This window comes from Dermacentor albipictus, chromosome 10 (assembly GCF_038994185.2).
Source record: "Dermacentor albipictus isolate Rhodes 1998 colony chromosome 10, USDA_Dalb.pri_finalv2, whole genome shotgun sequence".
Lineage (NCBI taxonomy): Eukaryota > Metazoa > Arthropoda > Arachnida > Ixodida > Ixodidae > Dermacentor > Dermacentor albipictus.
The window spans coordinates 51,717,760-51,739,173 of NC_091830.1; the positions used below are offsets into that span (position 1 = coordinate 51,717,760).

Sequence of the window (21,414 nt, forward strand, 5' to 3'; positions counted from 1 at the left end):
ACCGAGCCCCCCCCCCCCCCCCTTCTTAGCACCTCCGAGTTACCCGTTATCGGCAATGCCGATCACACGTCGCCACAGGCGCAAACGCTTTCAGCGGCGCCAATAATTGGCCGTCCGACCTTGGTTATAGTACACCTACATCATCGGCTGAATCACAGGTCTACGGCAGATCACTATCGGTGAGATTGTGAATCACCACCGTGCGCTTGGCTTCTATACTGGAGACCGGCCAAGGAGCCGCTTTAACACAAAGAGGGGCAGAGCGACGTTTAAACGCCGATTATACGTTAGCACATTTCTGATTCGGTTTCCTTTCTTTTTTTCTTTTTGCGGAGCGCCACGTGCGAATCGATGTCGCTTCAACACTAAGGCAACACAAGAATATGCAAAACGGACGAGCAAAAATATGCAAAATTAAAGGGTTACATGCCCAATCGCCCACCACTCGAGCACTTTGGTCGCGTCTGCTCCACGACACCTGCCTACCGGCGCTAGCGGACAGACAGCACCAACGGAGGAAAGAATTAGCAGGAGAAAACGTCGCGGGACAAAACTGAAGGAAAAAAAGAAGAGTTGGCCCGACACGTAATCCCATTCCGGTAAGTTTTTAGTGTCTTCCAGCATCGCGATACAAGCGTGCTCGACGCTCGCTCTTCGGAAAAGGCAATGCATGCGACCGAAACTAGCGGTGCCTAATGTACAGGGCTGGGGTGCGTTTGGCAGGCATTCTCAGATCATGAACAGCAGGTTGCCATTATCCCTCAAGAGAAAAGTGTATAATAGCTGTGTCTTACCAGTGCTCACCTACGGGGCAGAAACCTGGAGGCTTACGAAAAGGGTTCTGCTCAAATTGAGGACGATGCAACGAGCTATGGAAAGAAGAAGGATAGGTGTAACGTTAAGGGATAAGAAAAGAGCAGATTGGGTGAGGGAACAAACGCGAGTTAATGACATCTTAGTTGAAATCAAGAAAAAGAAATGGGCATGGGCAGGGCATGTATAATGAGGAGGGAGGATAACCGATGGTCATTTAGGGTTACGGACTGGATTCCAAGGGAAGGGAAGCGTAGCAGAGGGCGGCAGAAAGTTAGGTGGGCGGATGAGATTAAGAAGTTTGCAGGGACGGCATGGCCACAATTAGTACATGACCGGGGTTGTTGGAGAAATATGGGAGAGGCCTTTGCCCTGCAGTGGGCGTAACCAAGCTGATGATGATGATGATGATGAATGTACAGTGCACCGAATACCGGTACCTATAGGTATGTATACCGGTATACCTCTGTCTACCGGTACACCGTATACATTACCGGTGTGGTACACTAAAGGTACAGAGCAAGGAGGAGTTTGACTTTTCAAGCTTCTGCTTCCGTCCATAGCACTGTACCATTAGTCATGCAACCACAAACAAGCTGAACGTTTCACTACCCGCTATTTCGTTACCCTGCTGAGCTCGAGGTCATGGGTTCAACTTAGGCCGCGGCGACCAAATTTCGACGGGCGCGAAATGTACGAAAAAAATGAGCCCACGTTTTTAACTTTAGGTACACGTTAAAGAGCCTCAAGAGGTCCAAATTAATACAGAGTCTCTTCACCATAAATGGTGTGCCTCGTGATCAGACCGCAGACTTCGCGCTTAAAAGCCCCACAATCTAAATTCGTTACATTCCGACCATATTGGAAGCCGCTGGCAGAATTCATCTGCCTTAACACGCGACAGCAGCTCGGTGCTCCGAATAAGGTTTGCTGGGTCCGTTTCATTTGTAGCATTTGGTTATAGACAGTACCTTCTTTATTTTTCTACTTGCATTTTTGTGTGAATTGGTCTGTGTGCTTTCTGCTCGAAACCACGTTATCTTTTTAATCCACTGTTGTCCACCCCCTTAAAGGCCTACTGCAACGAAATCTCGCGTTGGCTAAAGCGGTTGTAAATTAGCAGTACGCACTTCAACTATCGAACCTTGGCAAAGCTGCAGGGCTGGTAATTGCCGAATTTTCTCCTCAGCCGCATTTACGCAGAAGACGCGTGCGCCTTGTGGTTAGCGGATACGCCGCGACTCCCAGCACACGTTACCTCCGAGATTCCTTTCCAGCGCATCGCGGGCAGCAGCAGGAGGCGCCGAATCTCGGGGGTCACGCCCAGCTGATGCATCCACTCGTGTTTGGAACGCAAGTTTTCGCACAGAGGCTGCTCTACATCAACTACCTAAAACAAAGTTTTCTTTTTTCCGTGGTCCAAGGCAGAGAGATAAATGAAAAAGGAAAGGTAGGGAGGTTAACCACGGTCGTTCCCGGTTGGCTGCCCTACACTGGGAGAGGGCGAAAGGGGAAGAATAGATAAGGAGAGAAAAGAAAAATAATAGCCAATCATTCAGACAGTCGCAGAGGAATCTCCCCTGTCACATCCGTTCTAGCGCACCTTGACACTAGACCATTGTCCCTCGAAACGATTTTCACATGCCGCCGACAGAAGACATCGCAGCTGAAGCCGACGAAGGGACTACTTCGGTTTTTGAAAGAGAAAGAGACGGGATTGGACAAGCGGCTGTGACAGTGATATCACGTACCACGCAAGAGTGATGGAATCTAACTGACGATGTGTGTGCTGTGCTATGTGCTCTCCCTTCCCCATCTATCATCCTCCCATCCCGCTCCCATGAGTAGGGTAGCAAACCGGTTAAGCTAAACTGGTTAACCTTCCTGCCTTTCCTTTTCCACTTTTCGTTCCTTCCTCCCTTCCTTCCTTCCTTCCTTCCTTCCTTCCTTCCTTCCTTCCTTCCCCTGTCACAAGCATTCATACAATCTAGTAGCCTTCACGAAGCGAAGAAGGGATTTTGTGGCCTTTTGCATGCAAGAATGCATAGGCCATGGGTCCGATGATCTTCCGAGAGCGCTCTATTACCTAGAAGGTTGAGTTTGACTTGTAGAGAACGTCGTTTAGTGCCAAAAGATGGGCAGTGACACAACGTGCTCTAGAGTCTCATCGCACCTGCACAAGTTGCACGCCGCACTGCTGACCGTCCCTATTAGGGATGAACAGGCGTTGGTCCCATATTTTGCGGCAGCTACGGCCTCTTGAGCGACGCAACCGAGTGGCCCCGAGGCTATGTAACACAGCCGAGAGAGAATAGGCAGTGACACAGAACGCGCTCTAGAGTCTCATCGCACCCGCCCAAATTGCACGCCGCACTGCTGACCGTCCCTATTGGGGATGAACAGGCGTTGGTCCCATATTTTGCGGCAGCTACGGCCTCTTGAGCGACGCAACCGAGTGGCCCCGAGGCTATGTAACACAGCCGAGAGAGAACAAGCAGTGACACAGAACGCGCTCTAGAGTCTCATCGCACCCGCCCAAATTGCACGCCGCACTGCTGACCGTCCCTATTAGGGATGAACAGGCGTTGGTCCCATATTTTGCGGCAGCTACGGCCTCTTGAGCGACCCAACCGAGTGGCCCCGAGGCTGTGCAACGCAGTCGATAGACAACGAGCGAATTCCATGCACCCACCGTTGAGCGACCGCTCGAAGTGGGCGTTGACGTGCCTCTGCAGCGCCGCCTGGGAGCCGAACCGCTGCCCGCAACCGGCCACGATGCAGGGAAACGGCCGCGAACCGCAGTGGCTGAGAGTCACGTGACGCTCCAGCCACTGCCGGGAACACGAGCGCCGCTCGAACACCTGGGGAAAAGGAAAAACAGGCGCCAAGGTTGAATCAAAGCGCATTTTTCCCTTAAATTCTCGTTTCAGTTCGTTCAACTTTTACCTAAACACAGCCAAAATGTGAAAACAGACGTGGCCCGTAGCCCCAGTAGAGTGCTTGACCAATCAATCAATCAATCCTCTACAATGACAGAGCAGACGGTATTGCGCAGAAACAAAAAATTGCGGGAAAAGCGAGAAATGCAATCGGTCCTTCAAAACGAAGAAATGTAGCGCTCAGCGTAAACATATATAATGTGATCACATTGAAAAAAATTATTAAGCACAGGCGGATGCTAGAAGAGCTACCGAAGAAGTCGGATCACCTGAAACGAAGAAATCAAATAAGATTTCACGCGAACCAATAAGTTAACGCAAATGAGACTGCGTAAGTTATTCTTCGTGCGAAATATGTCGATAATACTTGCAGAATGAATGAAAAGTACCATAATGACATTCCTTGGAACAGCAAGCAAGAACAAGAAATAACTTTACGGAATACAAAAAAAAATGTAAGTGTAACAGCTCAAGTAAATTATTTGGCGGCCTTAGTTCTTACGTGTGCTTAAAACCTTCAGTGTTGCCTTGGATTCGTCTCCAAAGTACGCATTGTTAACGAAGCCATTTATTTTTAACGCCATTATTATATTTTTTTTCTGCAGTGGTGGACGACGCAACGCACTTGTGAAAAAACGAGCAAGCAGATTCATGATGCATCAAAAATCGATAGAGAGAATTACAACTGTAAAAGTAATGTTGTAGAAAAGAACGTTTGCGCACACTCACTTCCCAGTAACAGCGTGGTCAATCAAAATATAGTACAAACTTACAGACATTAGACGGAAAACATAGCGCAGTCATCGGTGATTCAGTTGGCAGACGATGAATTGAATCGGTGAAATGACCAACTGAAGATAACTAAATGAAATCGGTAGTTTCTGGAATATGAGTATTTCGCTGCTGTACGATGTGGTGTGGACGGGCAATTTAACACGACAGGCTTTGCAATACGAATCGAATTTCGTCGCTTTCCGCGAGAAAAACTATCAGACCTAACAGCATTGAAGTCAAAAACAGAAAATAATTTCGATTTCCGTTCCAGATGTTGAAATGGCGAAATTTCCAAATCGAATCGAACGTTCTAGAAATAGGCGGCTTCGAATATGGATGCGAAAAGCGAATATTTCTTCCACTTCTAAAAGTACAACACAGAGAACGTGGAAATGAAACAGAAGTTGCTTTCTTTCAGTGGCTGTTTTTTTTCTCTCCTCCAATACGCGCAATACTATTAGACAGCATGTTCAACTTTCCAATTTGTAAATCAACACGATGCGGAATGTCCTTGCAATTGGGCTTCGGCTTACAATTTGAAGCGACCCGCGAAGCACGAGAGTCACAACTCCGCGTTACGCTGTAAACAGACTGCAACATTTGCAGTAACCGCCATACAATCATTCGCACAGTAGCTGGGCAGCCACAGCTGTTATCGATTAAGGATGCGAACTCTCCTGTAATCATGCCCGCAAAAATTAAATAATGGGGTTTCCACGTGCCAAAACCACTATCAGATTATGAGGCACGCCGTAGTGGGAGACTCCGGAAATATCCAGCATCTGGGCTTCCTTAACGTGTACCTAAATCTAAGTACACGGGTGTTTTAACATTTCGCCCCTCATCGAAATGCGGCCGCCGTGGCCGGGATTCAATCCCGCGACCTCGTGCTTAGCAGCCAAACACCATAGCCACTAAGCTACGGCGGCGGGTATCATGCCAGCAGTTACCTATAACATCTCAATGCCAGCTGTTGACCGTTAGTTGGCACTGACCGGCTAAGCATATAGCTAACCCAGGCACCTCTACGCCAACCCTACAATACAATATACAACGTACGTTGCGAGAAAGTACTCGTGCAACATATATAACTGGGCCTTCGTTTGCATTTTATGTTGTCATATGTATACGCGTATGCTTTCAGTGCCTTAAGAGATCGCCACAACTGCAGAAATACTTCAGTAAGCATAAGAACACTACGTCGCCAGCACAAGGCACCGCAACTCCGCGTCACTCGTCAATTAGCCCGTCCCGGTTGTTCAGTCACGGATGAAGCCTGCGTACGAACTCTGGGCGCCCACGGCTGCGCGCCAGTTATGCGTAGTGACGTCACCTGCCCCGACAATGACCAGAAGGCAGCGACTCAAGGCCGTCTGCTGCCGCTCTGCAGACGATAAACAGCAAGAGCAGCGGCAGCAGACGACAAAGAGCAAACAGAGAAGCACAGCAGCAGACGTGCGTGTAGGTGCGGAATAAAAAAAGAAGCAGACGACCGACAAAATATAAGAGCGCGGCGAAACAGCTGGTTAGCGAGCGGGGCCAGTTGTCGCGTGCGAACGCCAGCAGGAAACGCCGAGGAGCGAGGGAACGATATACGCGCTACGAGGGGGAGGGAGGTCGGCGGCACGCAATGCGCAACGGTGCGTAACGTCTGGGAAAGAGAAAATAGAAAGCGAGACTGAAGGACTCGGAAGGTCTCGCTTCTTCTCCAAACCCGAATCGTGCAGCAGAGGCCGGCAACCATCGGGCAGGCCAATCAGGGTGACGAAATCGCAGCATCCCCAGGTGCGCTATTTCTGGGGTGCTATTCTGAACAAAGTCAGAATTCGCCCGTATTGTCTAATTCGCCATCCTGTCAGCTCTGATTGGTTAAGAGGGCTGCTACGGCATCTCTGATTGGCCCAATATTTTACTATCGCAGATATCGACAATATGGGGCAGTTTGACAAAGTTTGGTATAGAACTCCGGAACATTTGTCAGAAATCGTATTCTTGTCGGCCCTGATCGGTTCAGAAGGCTGCTGCTGCTGCTGCGCGTGCTCTCTGTATGGCTCCAAGTGCAACGATTGCAGAATTTATTAATATATGATGGAATTTGACAACGTATAGATTAACTCCGGACACTAGTCAAATCACGCCATTTTGTTAATTCGCCATCTCGACAGCCCTGATTGGCTCACAAGACGGCTGCGCCGTCTCTGATTGGCTTAAAATGAAAACATGGCGGAGCACGGCAATATATGGGGGAATCCGACAGTGTACAGAACATACACATCGGTAGCGTTAGAAAAACTTTTCGCGATATACTGCAGCAGACATGCAGGCTATTTGTGATTAGTAAATGAACTCGCATCGTGGTTGGTAGCAGAGCACAGGCACCGAGCTATAACTACAAATCACTTTTTGTTGTTGTTTTAGAACAGAGATAACTTTATAAAATCTTTTGAAGTTTACAGGGATGCTATAAGTTATGTCGACCGTAACGTAAGTTGCTAGGTGTGCTAGGCACGCAGGACGACGCAATGCTCGCGTCAGACGCCTCTAAATATTCGCAGTTTATTTGCTAGTTATGCGGCAGGAATGTGAAGCTGAACTTTTTCATTCACGATCGACAGATTTCCCGGCGCCACGCGGTTGTATCGGTTCAATTAATAATGCAAGACAAACTATAACTCGACACTGATTACCTTGGCGCGAGCGGGGAATGCAGTGTTTTTTCGTTCTGTATTAAAGCGACAGCTTTCCTTGGCCCTTCGCCCAACATTTAGGTTTGTCCCTGTCTGGCCATTTACTGCCACCTTGGGACACTAGGTGTCATACGCGTTATTAGGCGCCGAATTAAATGTAACACTTGTAAGTAACCCTATATAAAAGTAACCCTTATAACCCTTGTGACCAAATACGCCCAACTGCTTTCTGTGTAAAAAAAAATATAAGTTCCGGCATAAAATCTCAACATATAATGTCAGCACAGATGTATCTTTATACCACAACGATATGCTAATGAAACCGTGAGTTATATTTACAGACGCTTTGATTTGCTTTATTTGAATTGATTTAGCCACTCAGTACGTGCCAGCCCGTGTGCCCGTTCTTGGCCAATCCTTCAGAATGGGTATGTCCCAATACGATTCAAAAATAAAACTACCCCCCACCAAACCACACCAAATCAAACCGGTTCCTATAAATCATCAAACAGGCATCACCAATAGACAAAGCTTCGCTTCACATTAATTCCAACATGTGTGTTCGATTTGCATGAAATATCAGCAAGGCCGGCTTGAAGAGATATTGGAAGAAAATCTGAAGAATGAAAGAAAACGAGAAGGCACGTATACTCCATAAAAACTACTGTAAGAACCATAAACATGTACATCTGCAATGTGTGTATGTGTGGTTGACTGCATAACATGATGTAGTGAGGTGCGCTTACAGAGACATCAACGCAACGTTGGTTCTACCGAAAATTTCAACGCACGACTACATAATTACCTATTTTCTTGTTTATTAAAGTCCAGTTAAAACTAATCCCTATATTTTCCCTGCACCAATGGTCTGCGTCAAACAGATTACGGATCATTAACAAAGCACTTTGTTACAAAGCTGCCGAAATAACCGCATGATTGCCCAGAAAACTAACCATAAGATCGTACGCCACTGTGACTGGTCTCTGTGCGCGCGGTAGCCACGGCCAATCACAAGCGATTTCAGGAACGACCTCAACGCCGCCTCATTGGCTGACGGCAGCGCCACCTTCCGCAACGCTGCGCGGTACCGGCGTGTGAGTGCAAAGCGGCGAAGTGAGACCCCATTACGGGAATGCCGACCGTACAAACATCACGAGACACGTGCAAAAAAACGACTAAACGCAGTGCCAAGAAGTGACAGATAAGCCTCTCTGCCAACGAAGCCCCAGCTCAGAGCAGACGAAACAAGCAAAGCCCTAAACAACGCGAAAAAGAAAGCGCGAAAGCAACGAGCCAGACGAAGCCCTGTCGAAAGATAAAGAACCGCGCGGCGAGAAAGAGCGCTACGAGAGGGGCATAAAGAGTTATACCGCCGCTACCGCGCCGTGACACCTGCGGCGGCTGGATGGAAGTGGGTCATTGTGCCAACGAAAACGACGAGTTTCAAAAGAAGACAGACAAAGGGAGAGGGCGGGTTACATCCGTGCGTGGGCGAAAGAGATAAAAAGAGGGTGAACGAAAGCAGAAGTGAAAGTTACGTTTCGCTTTTATTTTATTTATTTTTTCTCGCTGCGCTGCACTACGCCGTCTGCGCCGCCATGCAGCGCAGCAGCAGACGACGCGGGCTCGCAGACGACTTTCCATGCCGTTCGCCGCCATAGCGGCGAGAGTTGCTCCCCCTGGCGGTGGCACGCACGAGCGTCGAGGATTGAATATCGTGAGAACAATACTAACGCTATGGCGAGATCGTTTTTCTAAGAGATTGATGTAAGACTGCAAAAATGGCGACTTGAAGAGGAAGCTTTAGCTCGGACCCAACTCTCATCCCACCTATTCAAATATGTGTAAAACGCAGAAATGCTTTTCTGAGATAACCTACCACTGGCGCGGTTTTAATACAATTTGTTGCACTTGAGAGAGAAAGATTCTATTGGCTCTAAAATCAGAATCTTGATTCACTACCTGAATCATTTTACGTAAATTGGCGATGAACGGTAAGTTAGAAAAAAAAAACATCAGGTTTGAAGTACGCAACTCCGCACCAAGAACAGATGCCGTAGTTCTGTAAACTGCATGTGTTAGAAAATTCAGAGCGGACAAATTTGATAAAATGGGTTACATCTTATGTCAATTCGTTACAGGGCTTACAAGGATACTGCAGAATTCTTATCAGTTGTGGATCTGAGAACCATGTATAACACATCCATTATGGTATCTTCAGATACTCCATCAGACGCAGTTGACAGAATTGTGATATCACTCTGCACTGCTGAGTAACAGAGCTGTAAACGTGATAGTTTTGCTTTCTGAACATTTGCAATTTTCAGCAATTTTGATTAAATAATCGACGGCCTAAATAAGAGATCTGCTTCCAACAGTCACTAGATATTAACTTTGTCTCTGAAATGCATCAGACCTCATCAAATTTGGTGGAATGGTTGCCGAGAAAAACTATTTCTCTACCTAAACTATCTAAACCCACGGAAAATAAAAATCGTTTTTGTTAGAGGAAGCTTTAGCTTGGCGGCTATTATCTAAATACACGGTGAAGGAGAAATCGTTTTTCTCAGAGAAAGCTTTAGCTCGGGGTTTCTATCTAGATACAGGGGGAAAGATATATCATTTTTCTCAGAGGAAGCTTTAGCTCGGGGGCTCCTATCTAAATACTCGGGGAAGAACTCGTTTTTCTCAACAACCACTGCATCCAATTTGATTAGGTTTGTTGCATTTAGGAGAAAAAGTCAAAATATAGCGACTGTTGGTAGGGTACCTTCGATTTCGGCTGTCAATATTTTATTAAAAATTCTTAAAGAACCCAAATTTTCAGAAAGCAATATTATAAAGTTTACAACTCTAACTCAGCAATGAAAAATGATAACAATTCTGTCAATTGCTGCTAATAGTACATCTAAAGCAGGCAAAGTTGATGTATTACACATGGCTCTTAAATTGATCACTAATATGTGAGTAGGATTTTTGCAAACGCCTTGTAGACAATGTAACAAAATCAACAAGTTCACGTAAGGCAAACACTGACAGATAATTCGCCCGCTTTGATTGCTCTAATGAATGCAGTTGACAGAACTGCGTTATCTGTGCGAGGTGCAAAGCCACGATTTTGTAAGCTTCGTGCTTCTATATTTTTCTTTCGAACTTGCCAATTTTTGAAAATTCTAAATAAGATCAGGGCCTGAATCAGAATTCTCGTTTCAGCATTCACTAGAACTTAATTTTCTCTGACGAATGCAACAAATTTCATGATAATCGGCCGAGTGGTATCTCATAAAAGCGTTTCTGCGTTTTACATGTGTTTGAATAGGTGGCATTGGAGTTGGGCCCGAGCTAAAGCTTCCTCTTAAAACGTAAAGCTCAAATAGGAAGTCATGCGAGACCGATATTGTTCCAACGGGCTTCAATGAAAGAAAGAAAACGCATGGTGCATGTAACATTTTGATATACAATGCTCGTAGGTGTGGGGTGAATAAAAATGTCCAAGCAACCTGTATATACTGTTCGCCAGCTCATGACCAGCTTTAAATGAGCTATAGCTAACCCCTAACTGGTTAGCTATAGCAAAAGGCAAAGCAAAGGCTATTGAACAGCTTATGTGCATAACGAAATAAAATATTACTCATGAAGTGACCATAGCGGCAAGCAAAGATACGTAAATATTTGTTCAAAACAAGACGCAGACAGTAAAAAGAAAATAGCAATGTCCAACAACGACGAATTAGCAGATAAAATATTTAGAACAAACAGCCACAGGGCGTAAAAGGTAAGCACTCGAGCTTACTTATAGATAAACTTGTATACAAGAACAGAAACGTAAAACAGAGCCCAGCAATTACTGTCCCGTTTAAAGGTCATTACGAGTTGGCGCCCCATCAGGTGGGTCCACTGAAAGCACTTGATTTCCGCGAGCGTGCCGAAACGAAGACCGCAAATAAGCAGCAACAACGCAACCCCACTCGCGCTCTCCTTAATTGAAGCGCACAACCACGCTAATAGAGGTCGACACGTTTCACCCCCAAGTTCGAACATACTGCATCCTCGCTATCTCCCCTACCCACATTACATGCCCTCCTTTTATTCACATCTGCAGCACGCGCCTCGCAGAATGCAACACGATGAAGAAAAAAAAGATAAAGAAAGCAAGGCGTTAAAAGCGATTAACAAGGTCGCAAACTGGCGGCAGGCGTTGCTGCTAATTAAGCCGATTTGTACAGCCCCTCCGCCACCCCGTATCCTCCACTCCTGCCAACGAGATTAAAGAGCCGCTGAAACAAAGGTCACTACACGGAGTGGCACGATAAATAAAGCCACAGCCGAAATCTCGCACTCCCACGCGCGTGACATCGCGTCGACTGCTGCAGCGGGGGCAGGCGGACGAGAGGGCACGATGTGTCGTCGTCTGCTCGCTGCAGACGTGCGTGGGACAATCGCGTGGGGGGGAAGCGAGAAAGGATCGTCTGTTCGCGCATGCGCGCGTGCGCGTGCCTGCACGTCGCGTCATCTGCTCGAAACACAGGAGACAAAAAAAAAAAAACAAAAGAAAGCGTGAGTCACCGCACAGGGACGAGTGTACTTGGTTGCTGCCGCGCGTTATACGGGTCACTGACTGTCACGTTTCCGCTGTTACAAGCGACAGGTTAATATGTTCAAGAGGTGTGGGTCGATGGACGGTTTGACGGCGACGGCGAGGAGGCTTCGGCTCGAAACACCCTTCGCACGCGCCTAGGTGATGCATGATCGAGCTGCGTGTTCCAGCTGTTGTTTCACTCTGACGACAGAACATTTTAATCTGCACCAGAGTTACGATACGAGTCTATTCGACCCTTGTGGCAAATCATTAGGCCGAGGTTTTAACGTCCTGAAATTGCGCAGTTTTTCTTTAACGTGCACCCAGTGCAAGTTAAACGAACTTTTTTTTTTTTTTTGACGTTTCGCCCCAACACAACGCGGCCGCCGAGGCCGGGATCGAATGAGAGAGCGCGAGTTCCGACGCGCATTGAGCTATCGCGGCAGTTACCCTTATTCACGTGACGCTATAGACGAAAGTGGAATATTGTCGCGGTGCAACGAGACGAGGACACGTACAACAAAAAACTGGCTGTGGCTTAGCTAAGGTTAAGCCCAGGATGCGAGGCATACTAGCCTTTATTTTAACGCGAAAGCGTTAAGGAGCTTGTGTCGCAGAAAAGCCGGTGTCGTCGGCGTCGGCTGCAGGCGTGCGGCGCTTGCTCAGGCGCACATTTCGTTGTCGCGCCGAACGCTGCGTTGCTCGACGCTCACCGCGTCCGATGCGGGGCGCGTAGTCGCTGCGCCGTAGCAAAGCCACCTAGAAACAGTCTCTGTAGCACACCGCAACGTTCGCTTCTCATTCCAACGAGCAGCTGTGTCTCCAGGAGGCACCTCACCTCGTGAGTGTCTAACAGAGGCAAGCGCAGCTGCTTATATACTGCCGCGACGCCGCGAGCGACGGCGCGAGTTGGAGCCCCGTTTCTCCTCTGTCGTGACGTCACGGTGTCACGTGGTATTGAAGGCGACACCACCGCGCCTGAGGAGCTGGGTTGAGCTCTACTAATATGATTCGCATAAAATAGCTTGTTTTAGTAGTCAAGCCTAGAGAGGACTTGTTAGTCTTCTAACCTCCGCTAGGCCGATGCACAAGACAAAGCCTACTGAAGCTACCATCATTGTCTTTGTCGTCGACATAGAAGAGGCGCCGCATTTGCCTCTTTTCTGGCTTCAATACTCTACACCAGCGACGCTCCCTCCTTGAATACTGCCTTCCTCCACGGCGCTGGCATCTGGCAGTGCCCGACATCAACAGCGGTTCGACCCGCGCGTTCACTCCAACCCCCCCTTCTCCACAGCCCTTCCTTGAATCATCGTAAGCCCACAAGTCCTCCTCTCCTATCTCTCACCAGAGAAGAAGAACAAAGAACAAAAAATGGCTGTGGCTTAGGTAAGGTTAAGCCCAGGATGCGAAGCATACTAGCCTTTATTTTAGTTGTTGAACCACTGTTTAGCCTGGTGAACTGCTGTTGCTTGGCTATATTTGGTTCGGCTAGACGAAGAAACAACTCATGCATTACTTCTTCGCCTTCAAGAGTGGAACGCGACAGCGTTCCCGTCGACCCGCCAAGGGGTGTAAGACAATGGGCTACAGGGCAGCGACTACGCGCCCCGCATTGGACGCGGTGAGCGTCGAGCAAAGCAGCGTTCGGCGCGGCAACGAAATGTGCGCCTGAGCAAGAGACGCACGCCTTAGAAACAGCGCGTTTCTAAGGCAACACCGCATTCACTAGAGGCGCTTTTGTACCGCTTTGAAGCGTTGTACTCGTGGCTCAGTGGTAGCGTCTCCGTCCCACACTCCGGAGACCCTGGTTCGATTCCCACCCAGCCCGTCTTGCAAGAGTTGAGCCAAAGCCACTTCTCCTCTGTCGTGACGTCACGGTGTCACGTGATTTCATGGTCACCGCCGCGCCTGAGGAGCTGGGTTGAGCCCTCGTAATATGCTTCGCATAACAAAGCCACTTCTCCTCTGTCGTGACGTCACGGTGTCACGTGATTTCATGGTCACCGCCGCGCCTGAGGAGCTGGGTTGAGCCCTCGTAATATGCTTCGCATAAAAAAAAAGCAGCGGGAGGAGCACACGGAAGAGGCGGCGATAGATGATAAGAGGCCTCCTCACCGCTTGCATCACACGGCGGCAGAGCCTCGCTTCGAGTTCACCCGTCGCCGCCCTGCATTACTCTTGCTTTGCTTCCTGGCGCCTACGTAACTGCGGAAAGCTTGCGCGTTCGTTCGCCGGTTCGTTCGTTCGTTCGTTCGTTCCTTCGTTCGTTCCTTCCTTCCTTCCTTCCTTCGTTCGTTCGTTCGTTCGTTCGTGCGGGCACGCGTGTGTGTGCGCGCCCATTGCGTTGTGCCAGGCTACATTTACGATACCGGTGACCGGACCAGCGCTCGCTAAAAACTACACTCCGTTAAAATGGCGTTAAACCCAACGATATGCGAGTAGTGTATAGGTCGAGGAAACATCACTTCAGCGTGGATGGATGGATAAATGGATCTTTATTGAACTTACGAGCATTCCATTTTAAACGAGGTGGTTACTTCTGCCACGTTTTACTGCTGCGCTTAAACACGACCTCCGAAGACTCCTGGTTACTGTTAACGAACCGTCTAACCTAAAACGATAAAATATTACGAGGAGGATAGGATAGGAATAACTTTACGTGCCCGAACCAGGATCTCATTATGAGGCACGCCGTAACGGGGCTCTCCGGATTAATTCTGAGCATCTGAGATTCTAACACGGGTGTTTTTTTTTTTTTCTATTTCGCCCCCATCGAAGTGCCGCCACCGCGGCAGGGATTTGATCCCGCGACCTAGTGCCGTCGAACCTTAAAGAAATGTATTGCCTTAAAATGTGCAGTGTGTTTTCGTATTGCCTGTTCACCCTTGTCTATGTCCCACCAACAAACTCGTCGTCCTTTACAATTCTCCGCCGCTCTTTCAAATATGAACTCAATAATTATTTGCTGTCTGTATAATTTCCTACAATGGTATTTTGCTATTTAGAAGCTGTGTAATTACCACTGATTGTGCATCTTTCCTCTTCCTTTTGCTTTTTATGTGTGTCGTCACTCAGTTTCTTGGTTATATTTTGCTTATTTCATAATTTGTTTCTCTGGTCTGTATTGCGCTTTATTTCTTTACATAACTTCTAATCCAAGGGTCCCGGTGCAGTCTCTGACTTTGGGACTCTTGTCTGTTTACTATTTCTTGTAACAAATTGTTATAACGAATAATAAACTGAAACTGAAGGTTCATTAACCTTTCGTCTACCATCTTTAAGAAGAAGCTTTAATTAACTTAGGAGCGTGAATTTGAGTACGTGGGAACGGATAAATCGTATCGCTCAGCAGCACCTACCACTGCAGCGAATTTCACGAGGTGTGTCGCATTAAGCAAAACGAAAAACAACTTTAATATCAGCCAATTGTATAGGATGCAGATCCTTACTTAGGTCGTCCATATTTTAATGAAAGTTGTTGACAATCGCAAAATCAAACAAGGAATGAAGCGTCGAGTTTACAACTGTGTAACTAGTAATAAATAACGGCAACGCAATTTTGTAGACTGCACCTATTAAGACACCTAAACAGATAAAATTGACCTTATCAACCACTCTGATGTATACACCACTGATCTGTGAGTAGGATTTTCGAGAAAAAAAAAACTACCTCGTAAGCAGTATAACAATCTCACTTGAGGTATAAGCTAATGCGACGAATTTATCAGATTCAGTTTGCAGAACTGCGTTACCGCGTTTTGGTGCACATTTGCCTATTTGTAAACTTCGTGCGTCAAATTTTTTTTCTTTAAACCGATCGATTTTCGACAATTTTCGAAACATGGAGGGTCCAAAATCAAAATTCTGCTGTCTACAGTCATGACAGTTCAGCTTTCTCTCAACTGTATCAAATTTTATTCAAAATTTGTCCAGCTGTTTATTGATAGGATGCCTGCGTTTAATTCAAGTACGTTTGAATAGCGAAATCACGGGAACAAATTAAATTATGCGGTGTTACGTACCATAACCCACGATATGATAATCAGGCGCGCCTAGTGGGTGGAATCCGGATTAATTTTGACCGCGTGAGGCCTACTGGGAGATGCGCAGTGCGCCTCTTTGCACTACGCATGCGCCAAATCTACGTAAAGCCTTCGTGCCTTTAGTTTACTGAAGTACAAATAAAACGAATAAATAAACTAATAACAGCACCGTTCGTCGTTCAAATGAAAATGAGGTGTCATCTGCACATGTTGGGACTTGTGTCATGTGCACAGGCGTTTTTGTAATTTATTTTCTTATTTTTAAACCACAATAACCCTGTCTCTATATATCGTTCCATTTTGATGCACAAGCACAAAGTCTGCTTGTACACGGCGTTTGCAAAAGATGCGTACGCCGCCATTAGTTGGGCAAACTGTCTCGCAGGAAAGCTAGCTTTGGAATTATGAAAGGCGAATCTCTAGAATTGAGCGCAAGGAATTCTCACATCCCACCTGACCTCGTGTCCCCCCCCCTCCCCACCTACCCTATACGTAGTGGCGCACTAAGTACAGCCCCTCGCCAGGTTAGCGTTACCAACACTGCACGGAACTAACTGTCCACAACACAGGAACTTCGACTGAGCGCGCGTCGATGATGGAGAGGGGGCATATATTTCGTTAAGATGGTCGTTCGAGACAGTCTTTATTGGCTTCAGGGGCCGTCGGCGGGGCAGCTTCGCGATTTTTTTACCGCGCGGTATATAACTTCGCGGTGAAGCCGAGTTACGATCGAGCGATAGCCATAGCTCGAAGCACCGGGAACACTTCTGACGTGTAAGTATGAGCGATAAGCAACTGCTACGAAAAACCGCCGATTTTTAACGCAGCTCGCACGCCCATGGCTAAGCCGTCTGCACTACGCGCCGGAGCAGACGGCTTCCCGCGAGCAGAAGTACTGATTCGCGGACTCTTTCGAAAAAAGATAGAACGCCATGGCCGCCGCAGCGGATCCTAGCAGAGCAATCCGGTCCTTTTATTTTAATTCGACAGTGTTATAGGTTCACCCCACCCATTTCGGTGGTGCATAACGGAAAATGCGGGCCAATCCCTAAACAACGCAATCTAACAAACTCAACATGGGCTTATCCCGAGGGTAGCGCAGTCTAACGCAGCGTCTCAAGGTGTTGGCTGCCAGGAGTGAAGAGTGCGATAAACTGTCACGTGACGCATGCGCGCGCCAGGATAGCGCCGCTGTGCTGGAAGACAGCACGGGCTCTACCTCCGACAGCAGTTAAAGGTATACAATTAAGTTTGGATTGGCGAAGCATCACCTGAAAAGTGCATTCTCTTTAATCAGACTTATCAGAGATTGAGTAACATTGGAGAAAATGAAGTCCAAAGTTCCATTTTCTGAACGTCGCGCCGGAAGCCTATGGCGCTGGCAAATCAGTGCGAGGTACGCGGCTCTGGGCACCGACACGAACGAGACGATGGTTCTTAGCCAGTGCCCGCCGGAAACTTACAAATCGGCGCTAAGTTTTAGGAAAAACAGAAGGTCGGAATGGCACAACAGGCGGAGATAGCCGAGCCAATTAAAAGGCACCGAGGAAGGAGATTCTTGGTTGGGGAAGGAAGAATGGGGTTTCAGCACAGCGCAGTAACTGTGCGAGGTGGGGAAGCGACCGGGGAAAGGGCGAAGGAGAGAGAAATGGGGTGGAGAGGGCAATCGAGGCGATCGTAAAAAGGCCCCGGTCCCTTTCTTCTTGATGGAGTCGCTCGTCAGAACGCGACGGCGTCTTCGGCAGTGGTATAGGGTGGGCTGAGAATAGGAGTTCTGCACTACGTAGGAAACATAAAACGAACGCCGGGAGTTGGTCGGGGTGGCGAACGACCCCTGCAGGGGTTGTCTTCTGTAGAGCCCCCCGCCCTTTCTTTTTTCTTTTTTTGTTTTGTTTAAGCGAAGTGCCGCGGCGACGGCGCAGCAGAGGGAAGCGCGCGCGTTTTGAGCGATAGGCTTAGTGGGCTCATTGGATTTGCTGTTCCTGGAACGAAGCGAGTTGGAAAAACTCGTTCAAGGCATGCGCCATGGAGACGGGAAAACGAGCCCCGGACCATGCCGCAGTTCAGCACTACAAAGGCATTAGAAAAAAAAAAAGAAGAAAGAAAACGTATTCAACTGCCTTCACTGTCGACAGGAACGGTTTGTTGATGGATAACGCATTATTAGCCATTTAAAATGTCGGAAGGGGGAGAAAAAGAGAGAGAGAGAGAAGTGGAAGGAAGAGAGACAGGAGCGACGACTCAGCGGGAAGGTCGTCCCCGCCTATTACATATATACAAGCTCAAGCGTACGTCGTACTCCATCGGGACCTCGTTCACTGCCTCAATCGCTCGCTTTTTGACTGATTTCCTCAACCTATGAGTTTTCTCTTACATTACTTCTTTAATATCATCGTAAAGGAGTTGCAATAACCAATGTACAAAAAGTGGCTTAATCTATTCCTACTTTCATTTCGAGCAAACAGACAGATTAGGGGGGAGGGGGGGCTGTCGTGACGCTTGAGCCGCGTAAATACAGCAACTTCGTTTAGAGCACTAGTGTGCTCAAACGGAGATAATAAAGTCAGATCGACTTTATTAACAAGCTATATCCAGAAAGAGAGGTACCAATCAATGGCGAGAAGTGTAATGGCATCATTACTCTTGACCATATGCTTTGACAGTGTCCTGTGCGTTTCACAGACTGTGACAAGGAAAGAGACTGGTGGCTACGAGTCCTTCACAGTGTAGTTCTTTTAGATCAACTACAGGCCATCCAGAAGGCGAACGATAGGGCGGCAAGGTCAAACCTTAAGGTCCCGACGTGGGAGCCGCCTGCGTCAACCTAAGGGTTGATCTTCAGGACCTGAATAAAGTTCATCATACCATACCGCCATTGCAGCCAACTTAACCGCGCAACAAAGTTTTAAAATTACATTGCACGGCGCTTGCGCAGCACTGTCGGGGCGCCATTACGCGCTCCGTTTCACCGTCCCTCGAGTACGTCGCGCCCTTCTACAAGAAAGGTGCGGCGTGCAGACAGGACACAAGAGAAGTGGACAACCCGAACGCCGTGTCCTCTTGTGTCCTGTCTGCACGCGTCACCTTTTCTTGCATACTGAATCCTTACCAACTAGCTCAGTTTTCTGTCGTTCTAAGCGCCCTTCTAACCAGGCTTACCCTCACCCCCCCCTCACCCACCCACCCGAGAGAGCTGGGAGGCTGCCCTGCTCGGCGGCTCTACCTTAGAGAGCCAAAGAACTCTCGTGGCTAGGGACCGAGCCGCCGCGGAGGCCACAGGCGTCCCGGACTAGGGACCCCTCCTAGACTTTGCAAGGGGCCGGCCCTTAAGGTCGTCCTCAACTCTCCCTGCAAATGAGTGAAATAAACGGTAACCACCACTACCACCACCGCGAAACAAGGAAGCCGAGAGAGGACACAAACTGGAGGGCAAAGAAGGACGCTCACCTTGCAGCCCTGCCACCGACAGAGGTAGACGCCCTGGTCCCTGGTCTGCGTGTCCACGTGGGCCCCGCGGACGTGGTCGCCCAACGAGTCCTCGCTGCCCAGGCGCATCTCGCAGTCCAGCCAGCGACACGTGAACAGGCCGTCTTCGGCCGCCACCGACGCCGCCGACTGGGACGAGGAACACGGCGAAGGCGCGGTGGCCAGCAGCGACGACGAAGGCGCCGAGAAGACCGCCGCCGTCGACGACGCCGTTGACGTCGACAACGATATCGTCGGCGGCGTCGTTGGCGCCAGCGAATCCGCCGTCGGCGTTGACGAAATAGACATCGACAGCGCGGCCGCCGACGCCGCGTCATCTTCGGCTGTAGTCTGTAGACACTGCGAGTCATCGTCTCCTGGAATGCTGCCGCAATTGCTGCTGGCGCTGCTGCTGGTACTACTGCTGCTGCACTCTGGTGAACAAGGTGGTAAGATGGGCGACGGCGGTCTTAGGTGCTCGTGGTGGTGGTGGTTTTCGAGGTGGGTGTTGCGGTGGGGGTGGTGCTTCGCGTGGGTCTCTTGATCTTGCGGCTTGTGATCCTGCGGTTGCGAGTGGTGACTGTGGTGTTGATTGCGTTGATGATGATGATCGTGACCCGTGTGACGATGCTCCCGCTCCTGGACGTGGCAGCCGCTCCGGCACTCCTGGGGCGAGCCGGACGCGACCTCGGCGCCGTCGTCGAGCGTGAGTCGTTCTTGATGATGTATGTTACAGTGAGGCTGATGGTCCTGGTGGCGACAGCTCCGCGACGGCGACGCCTGGTGGCCGCTAGTTTCGGAATGACGGTGCGCTTCCGACTGGTGATCCCTCCGGTACCCGCGTAGCGAACTGGTGCTGATACTGTGTTGCGGGTCCAACCGGTCCGCGACGAGATCGATGCAGTGTCGCAGCAGGGATTCCACCTCGGCTTCTCTCCGCCGACAGATGTCTTCGTCCTCCGCATCATCGTCCTGCGAAGAATGAATGAATGAATGAATGAATGAATGAATGAATGAATGAATGAATGAATGAATGAATGAATGGTTTATTTCATGATCAGTTCAAGCATACTTATCCATCGGTACATTGGAAAGGGGTGGCGAAAAGGCAACTGAATGCCTGACAATGCGCCAATCCCCGCCCAGACCACGATATTGCACAACACTCAGCGTGTCGCTCCGTAATACATAATAACAAAGAACATAACAAAACATCCTTGTCGCAGGGCGAAAACACATCTCTGCACGACATGGCGCAGGCATGTCCGTTAACGGTGACGCCATTCCCCTCATCCTCAGTGTCGACATCAGAGAAGTAATGTGAACGTCGTTAAGAGGAAGAAGGCTTCGTATTCTGGGTCAGTACTCTACCGCGACGGCTAGAGATGGCTGTTAGCTTCTCGCCCCGCAAACTATCTTCGAAAGCGATCGGCTGAAAATACGTGAGCCAGCTGCATAAAGCGAAGGACGTGATGTGGATAAAATTATATGGTTTGTGTCACTGAGTACGAATTTATAAAAAAAAACTCTTTTTCTAGTATATGGTATGCTCAAACCTGCGATAAAAAGACGTTGCCTAAACAAGCTCATGTGCGTCTCGGTGACGACTAGTGGTTAACATCAGCATCGATAGCACAAATCATACGCTGATACAGTTTGGCTTCTGTTTGAAGCAAGCCACGAACTGAACCTTCTTTTTTTTCTCGGGTTCTCGATCGTCTAGAGTGCCGAGATTCTCTAGAAGTTAGGATGAAGTTTGGAGGCGTTACGTAATCACGAGCTTAGAGGCGACCACGGCAACTGTCTCGAGCTTATCGACGCTTCGACTCGGTCTTCGAATCGAATAGTCACCCGTACAACAGGTATTAAATCGTATTAGCTATTAAGGATCTTAAATCGTCAAGAGCATACGGTCAAAGATAAAAATCCTTGCAAAGGTGTGATAAAAGCTCACCACGGCCGGCGGCCGTAGAAGACACAAGACTTGGAATGTTAGCCAATGGAGCACGTCACGTCGCTAAGGAAACTCGACTTTCTTCTAAACTGCAATGATTCGCACTCTCATTATATTTTTTGTATGCTAACAAACTATATGTACCAAATGCTCTATT

At 48.5% G+C, this 21,414-nt stretch overlaps 1 protein-coding gene across 2 annotated transcripts in view; it reads right to left on the reverse strand.

Moving 5' to 3' along the window:
- jing (AE binding protein 2 jing) overlaps positions 1-21,414 on the reverse strand; it is a 177,947-nt gene that overhangs the window by 50,795 nt on the left and 105,738 nt on the right. For both annotated transcript variants that reach the window (XM_065439358.2, XM_065439359.2), the window contains exons 3-4: positions 19,286-20,275; positions 3,506-3,674 (exon numbers count right to left, since the gene is read on the reverse strand). In XM_065439358.2, coding sequence (XP_065295430.1) covers positions 3,506-3,674; positions 19,286-20,275 — 1,159 coding nt within the window. The remainder of the gene's footprint in view (positions 1-3,505; positions 3,675-19,285; positions 20,276-21,414) is intronic.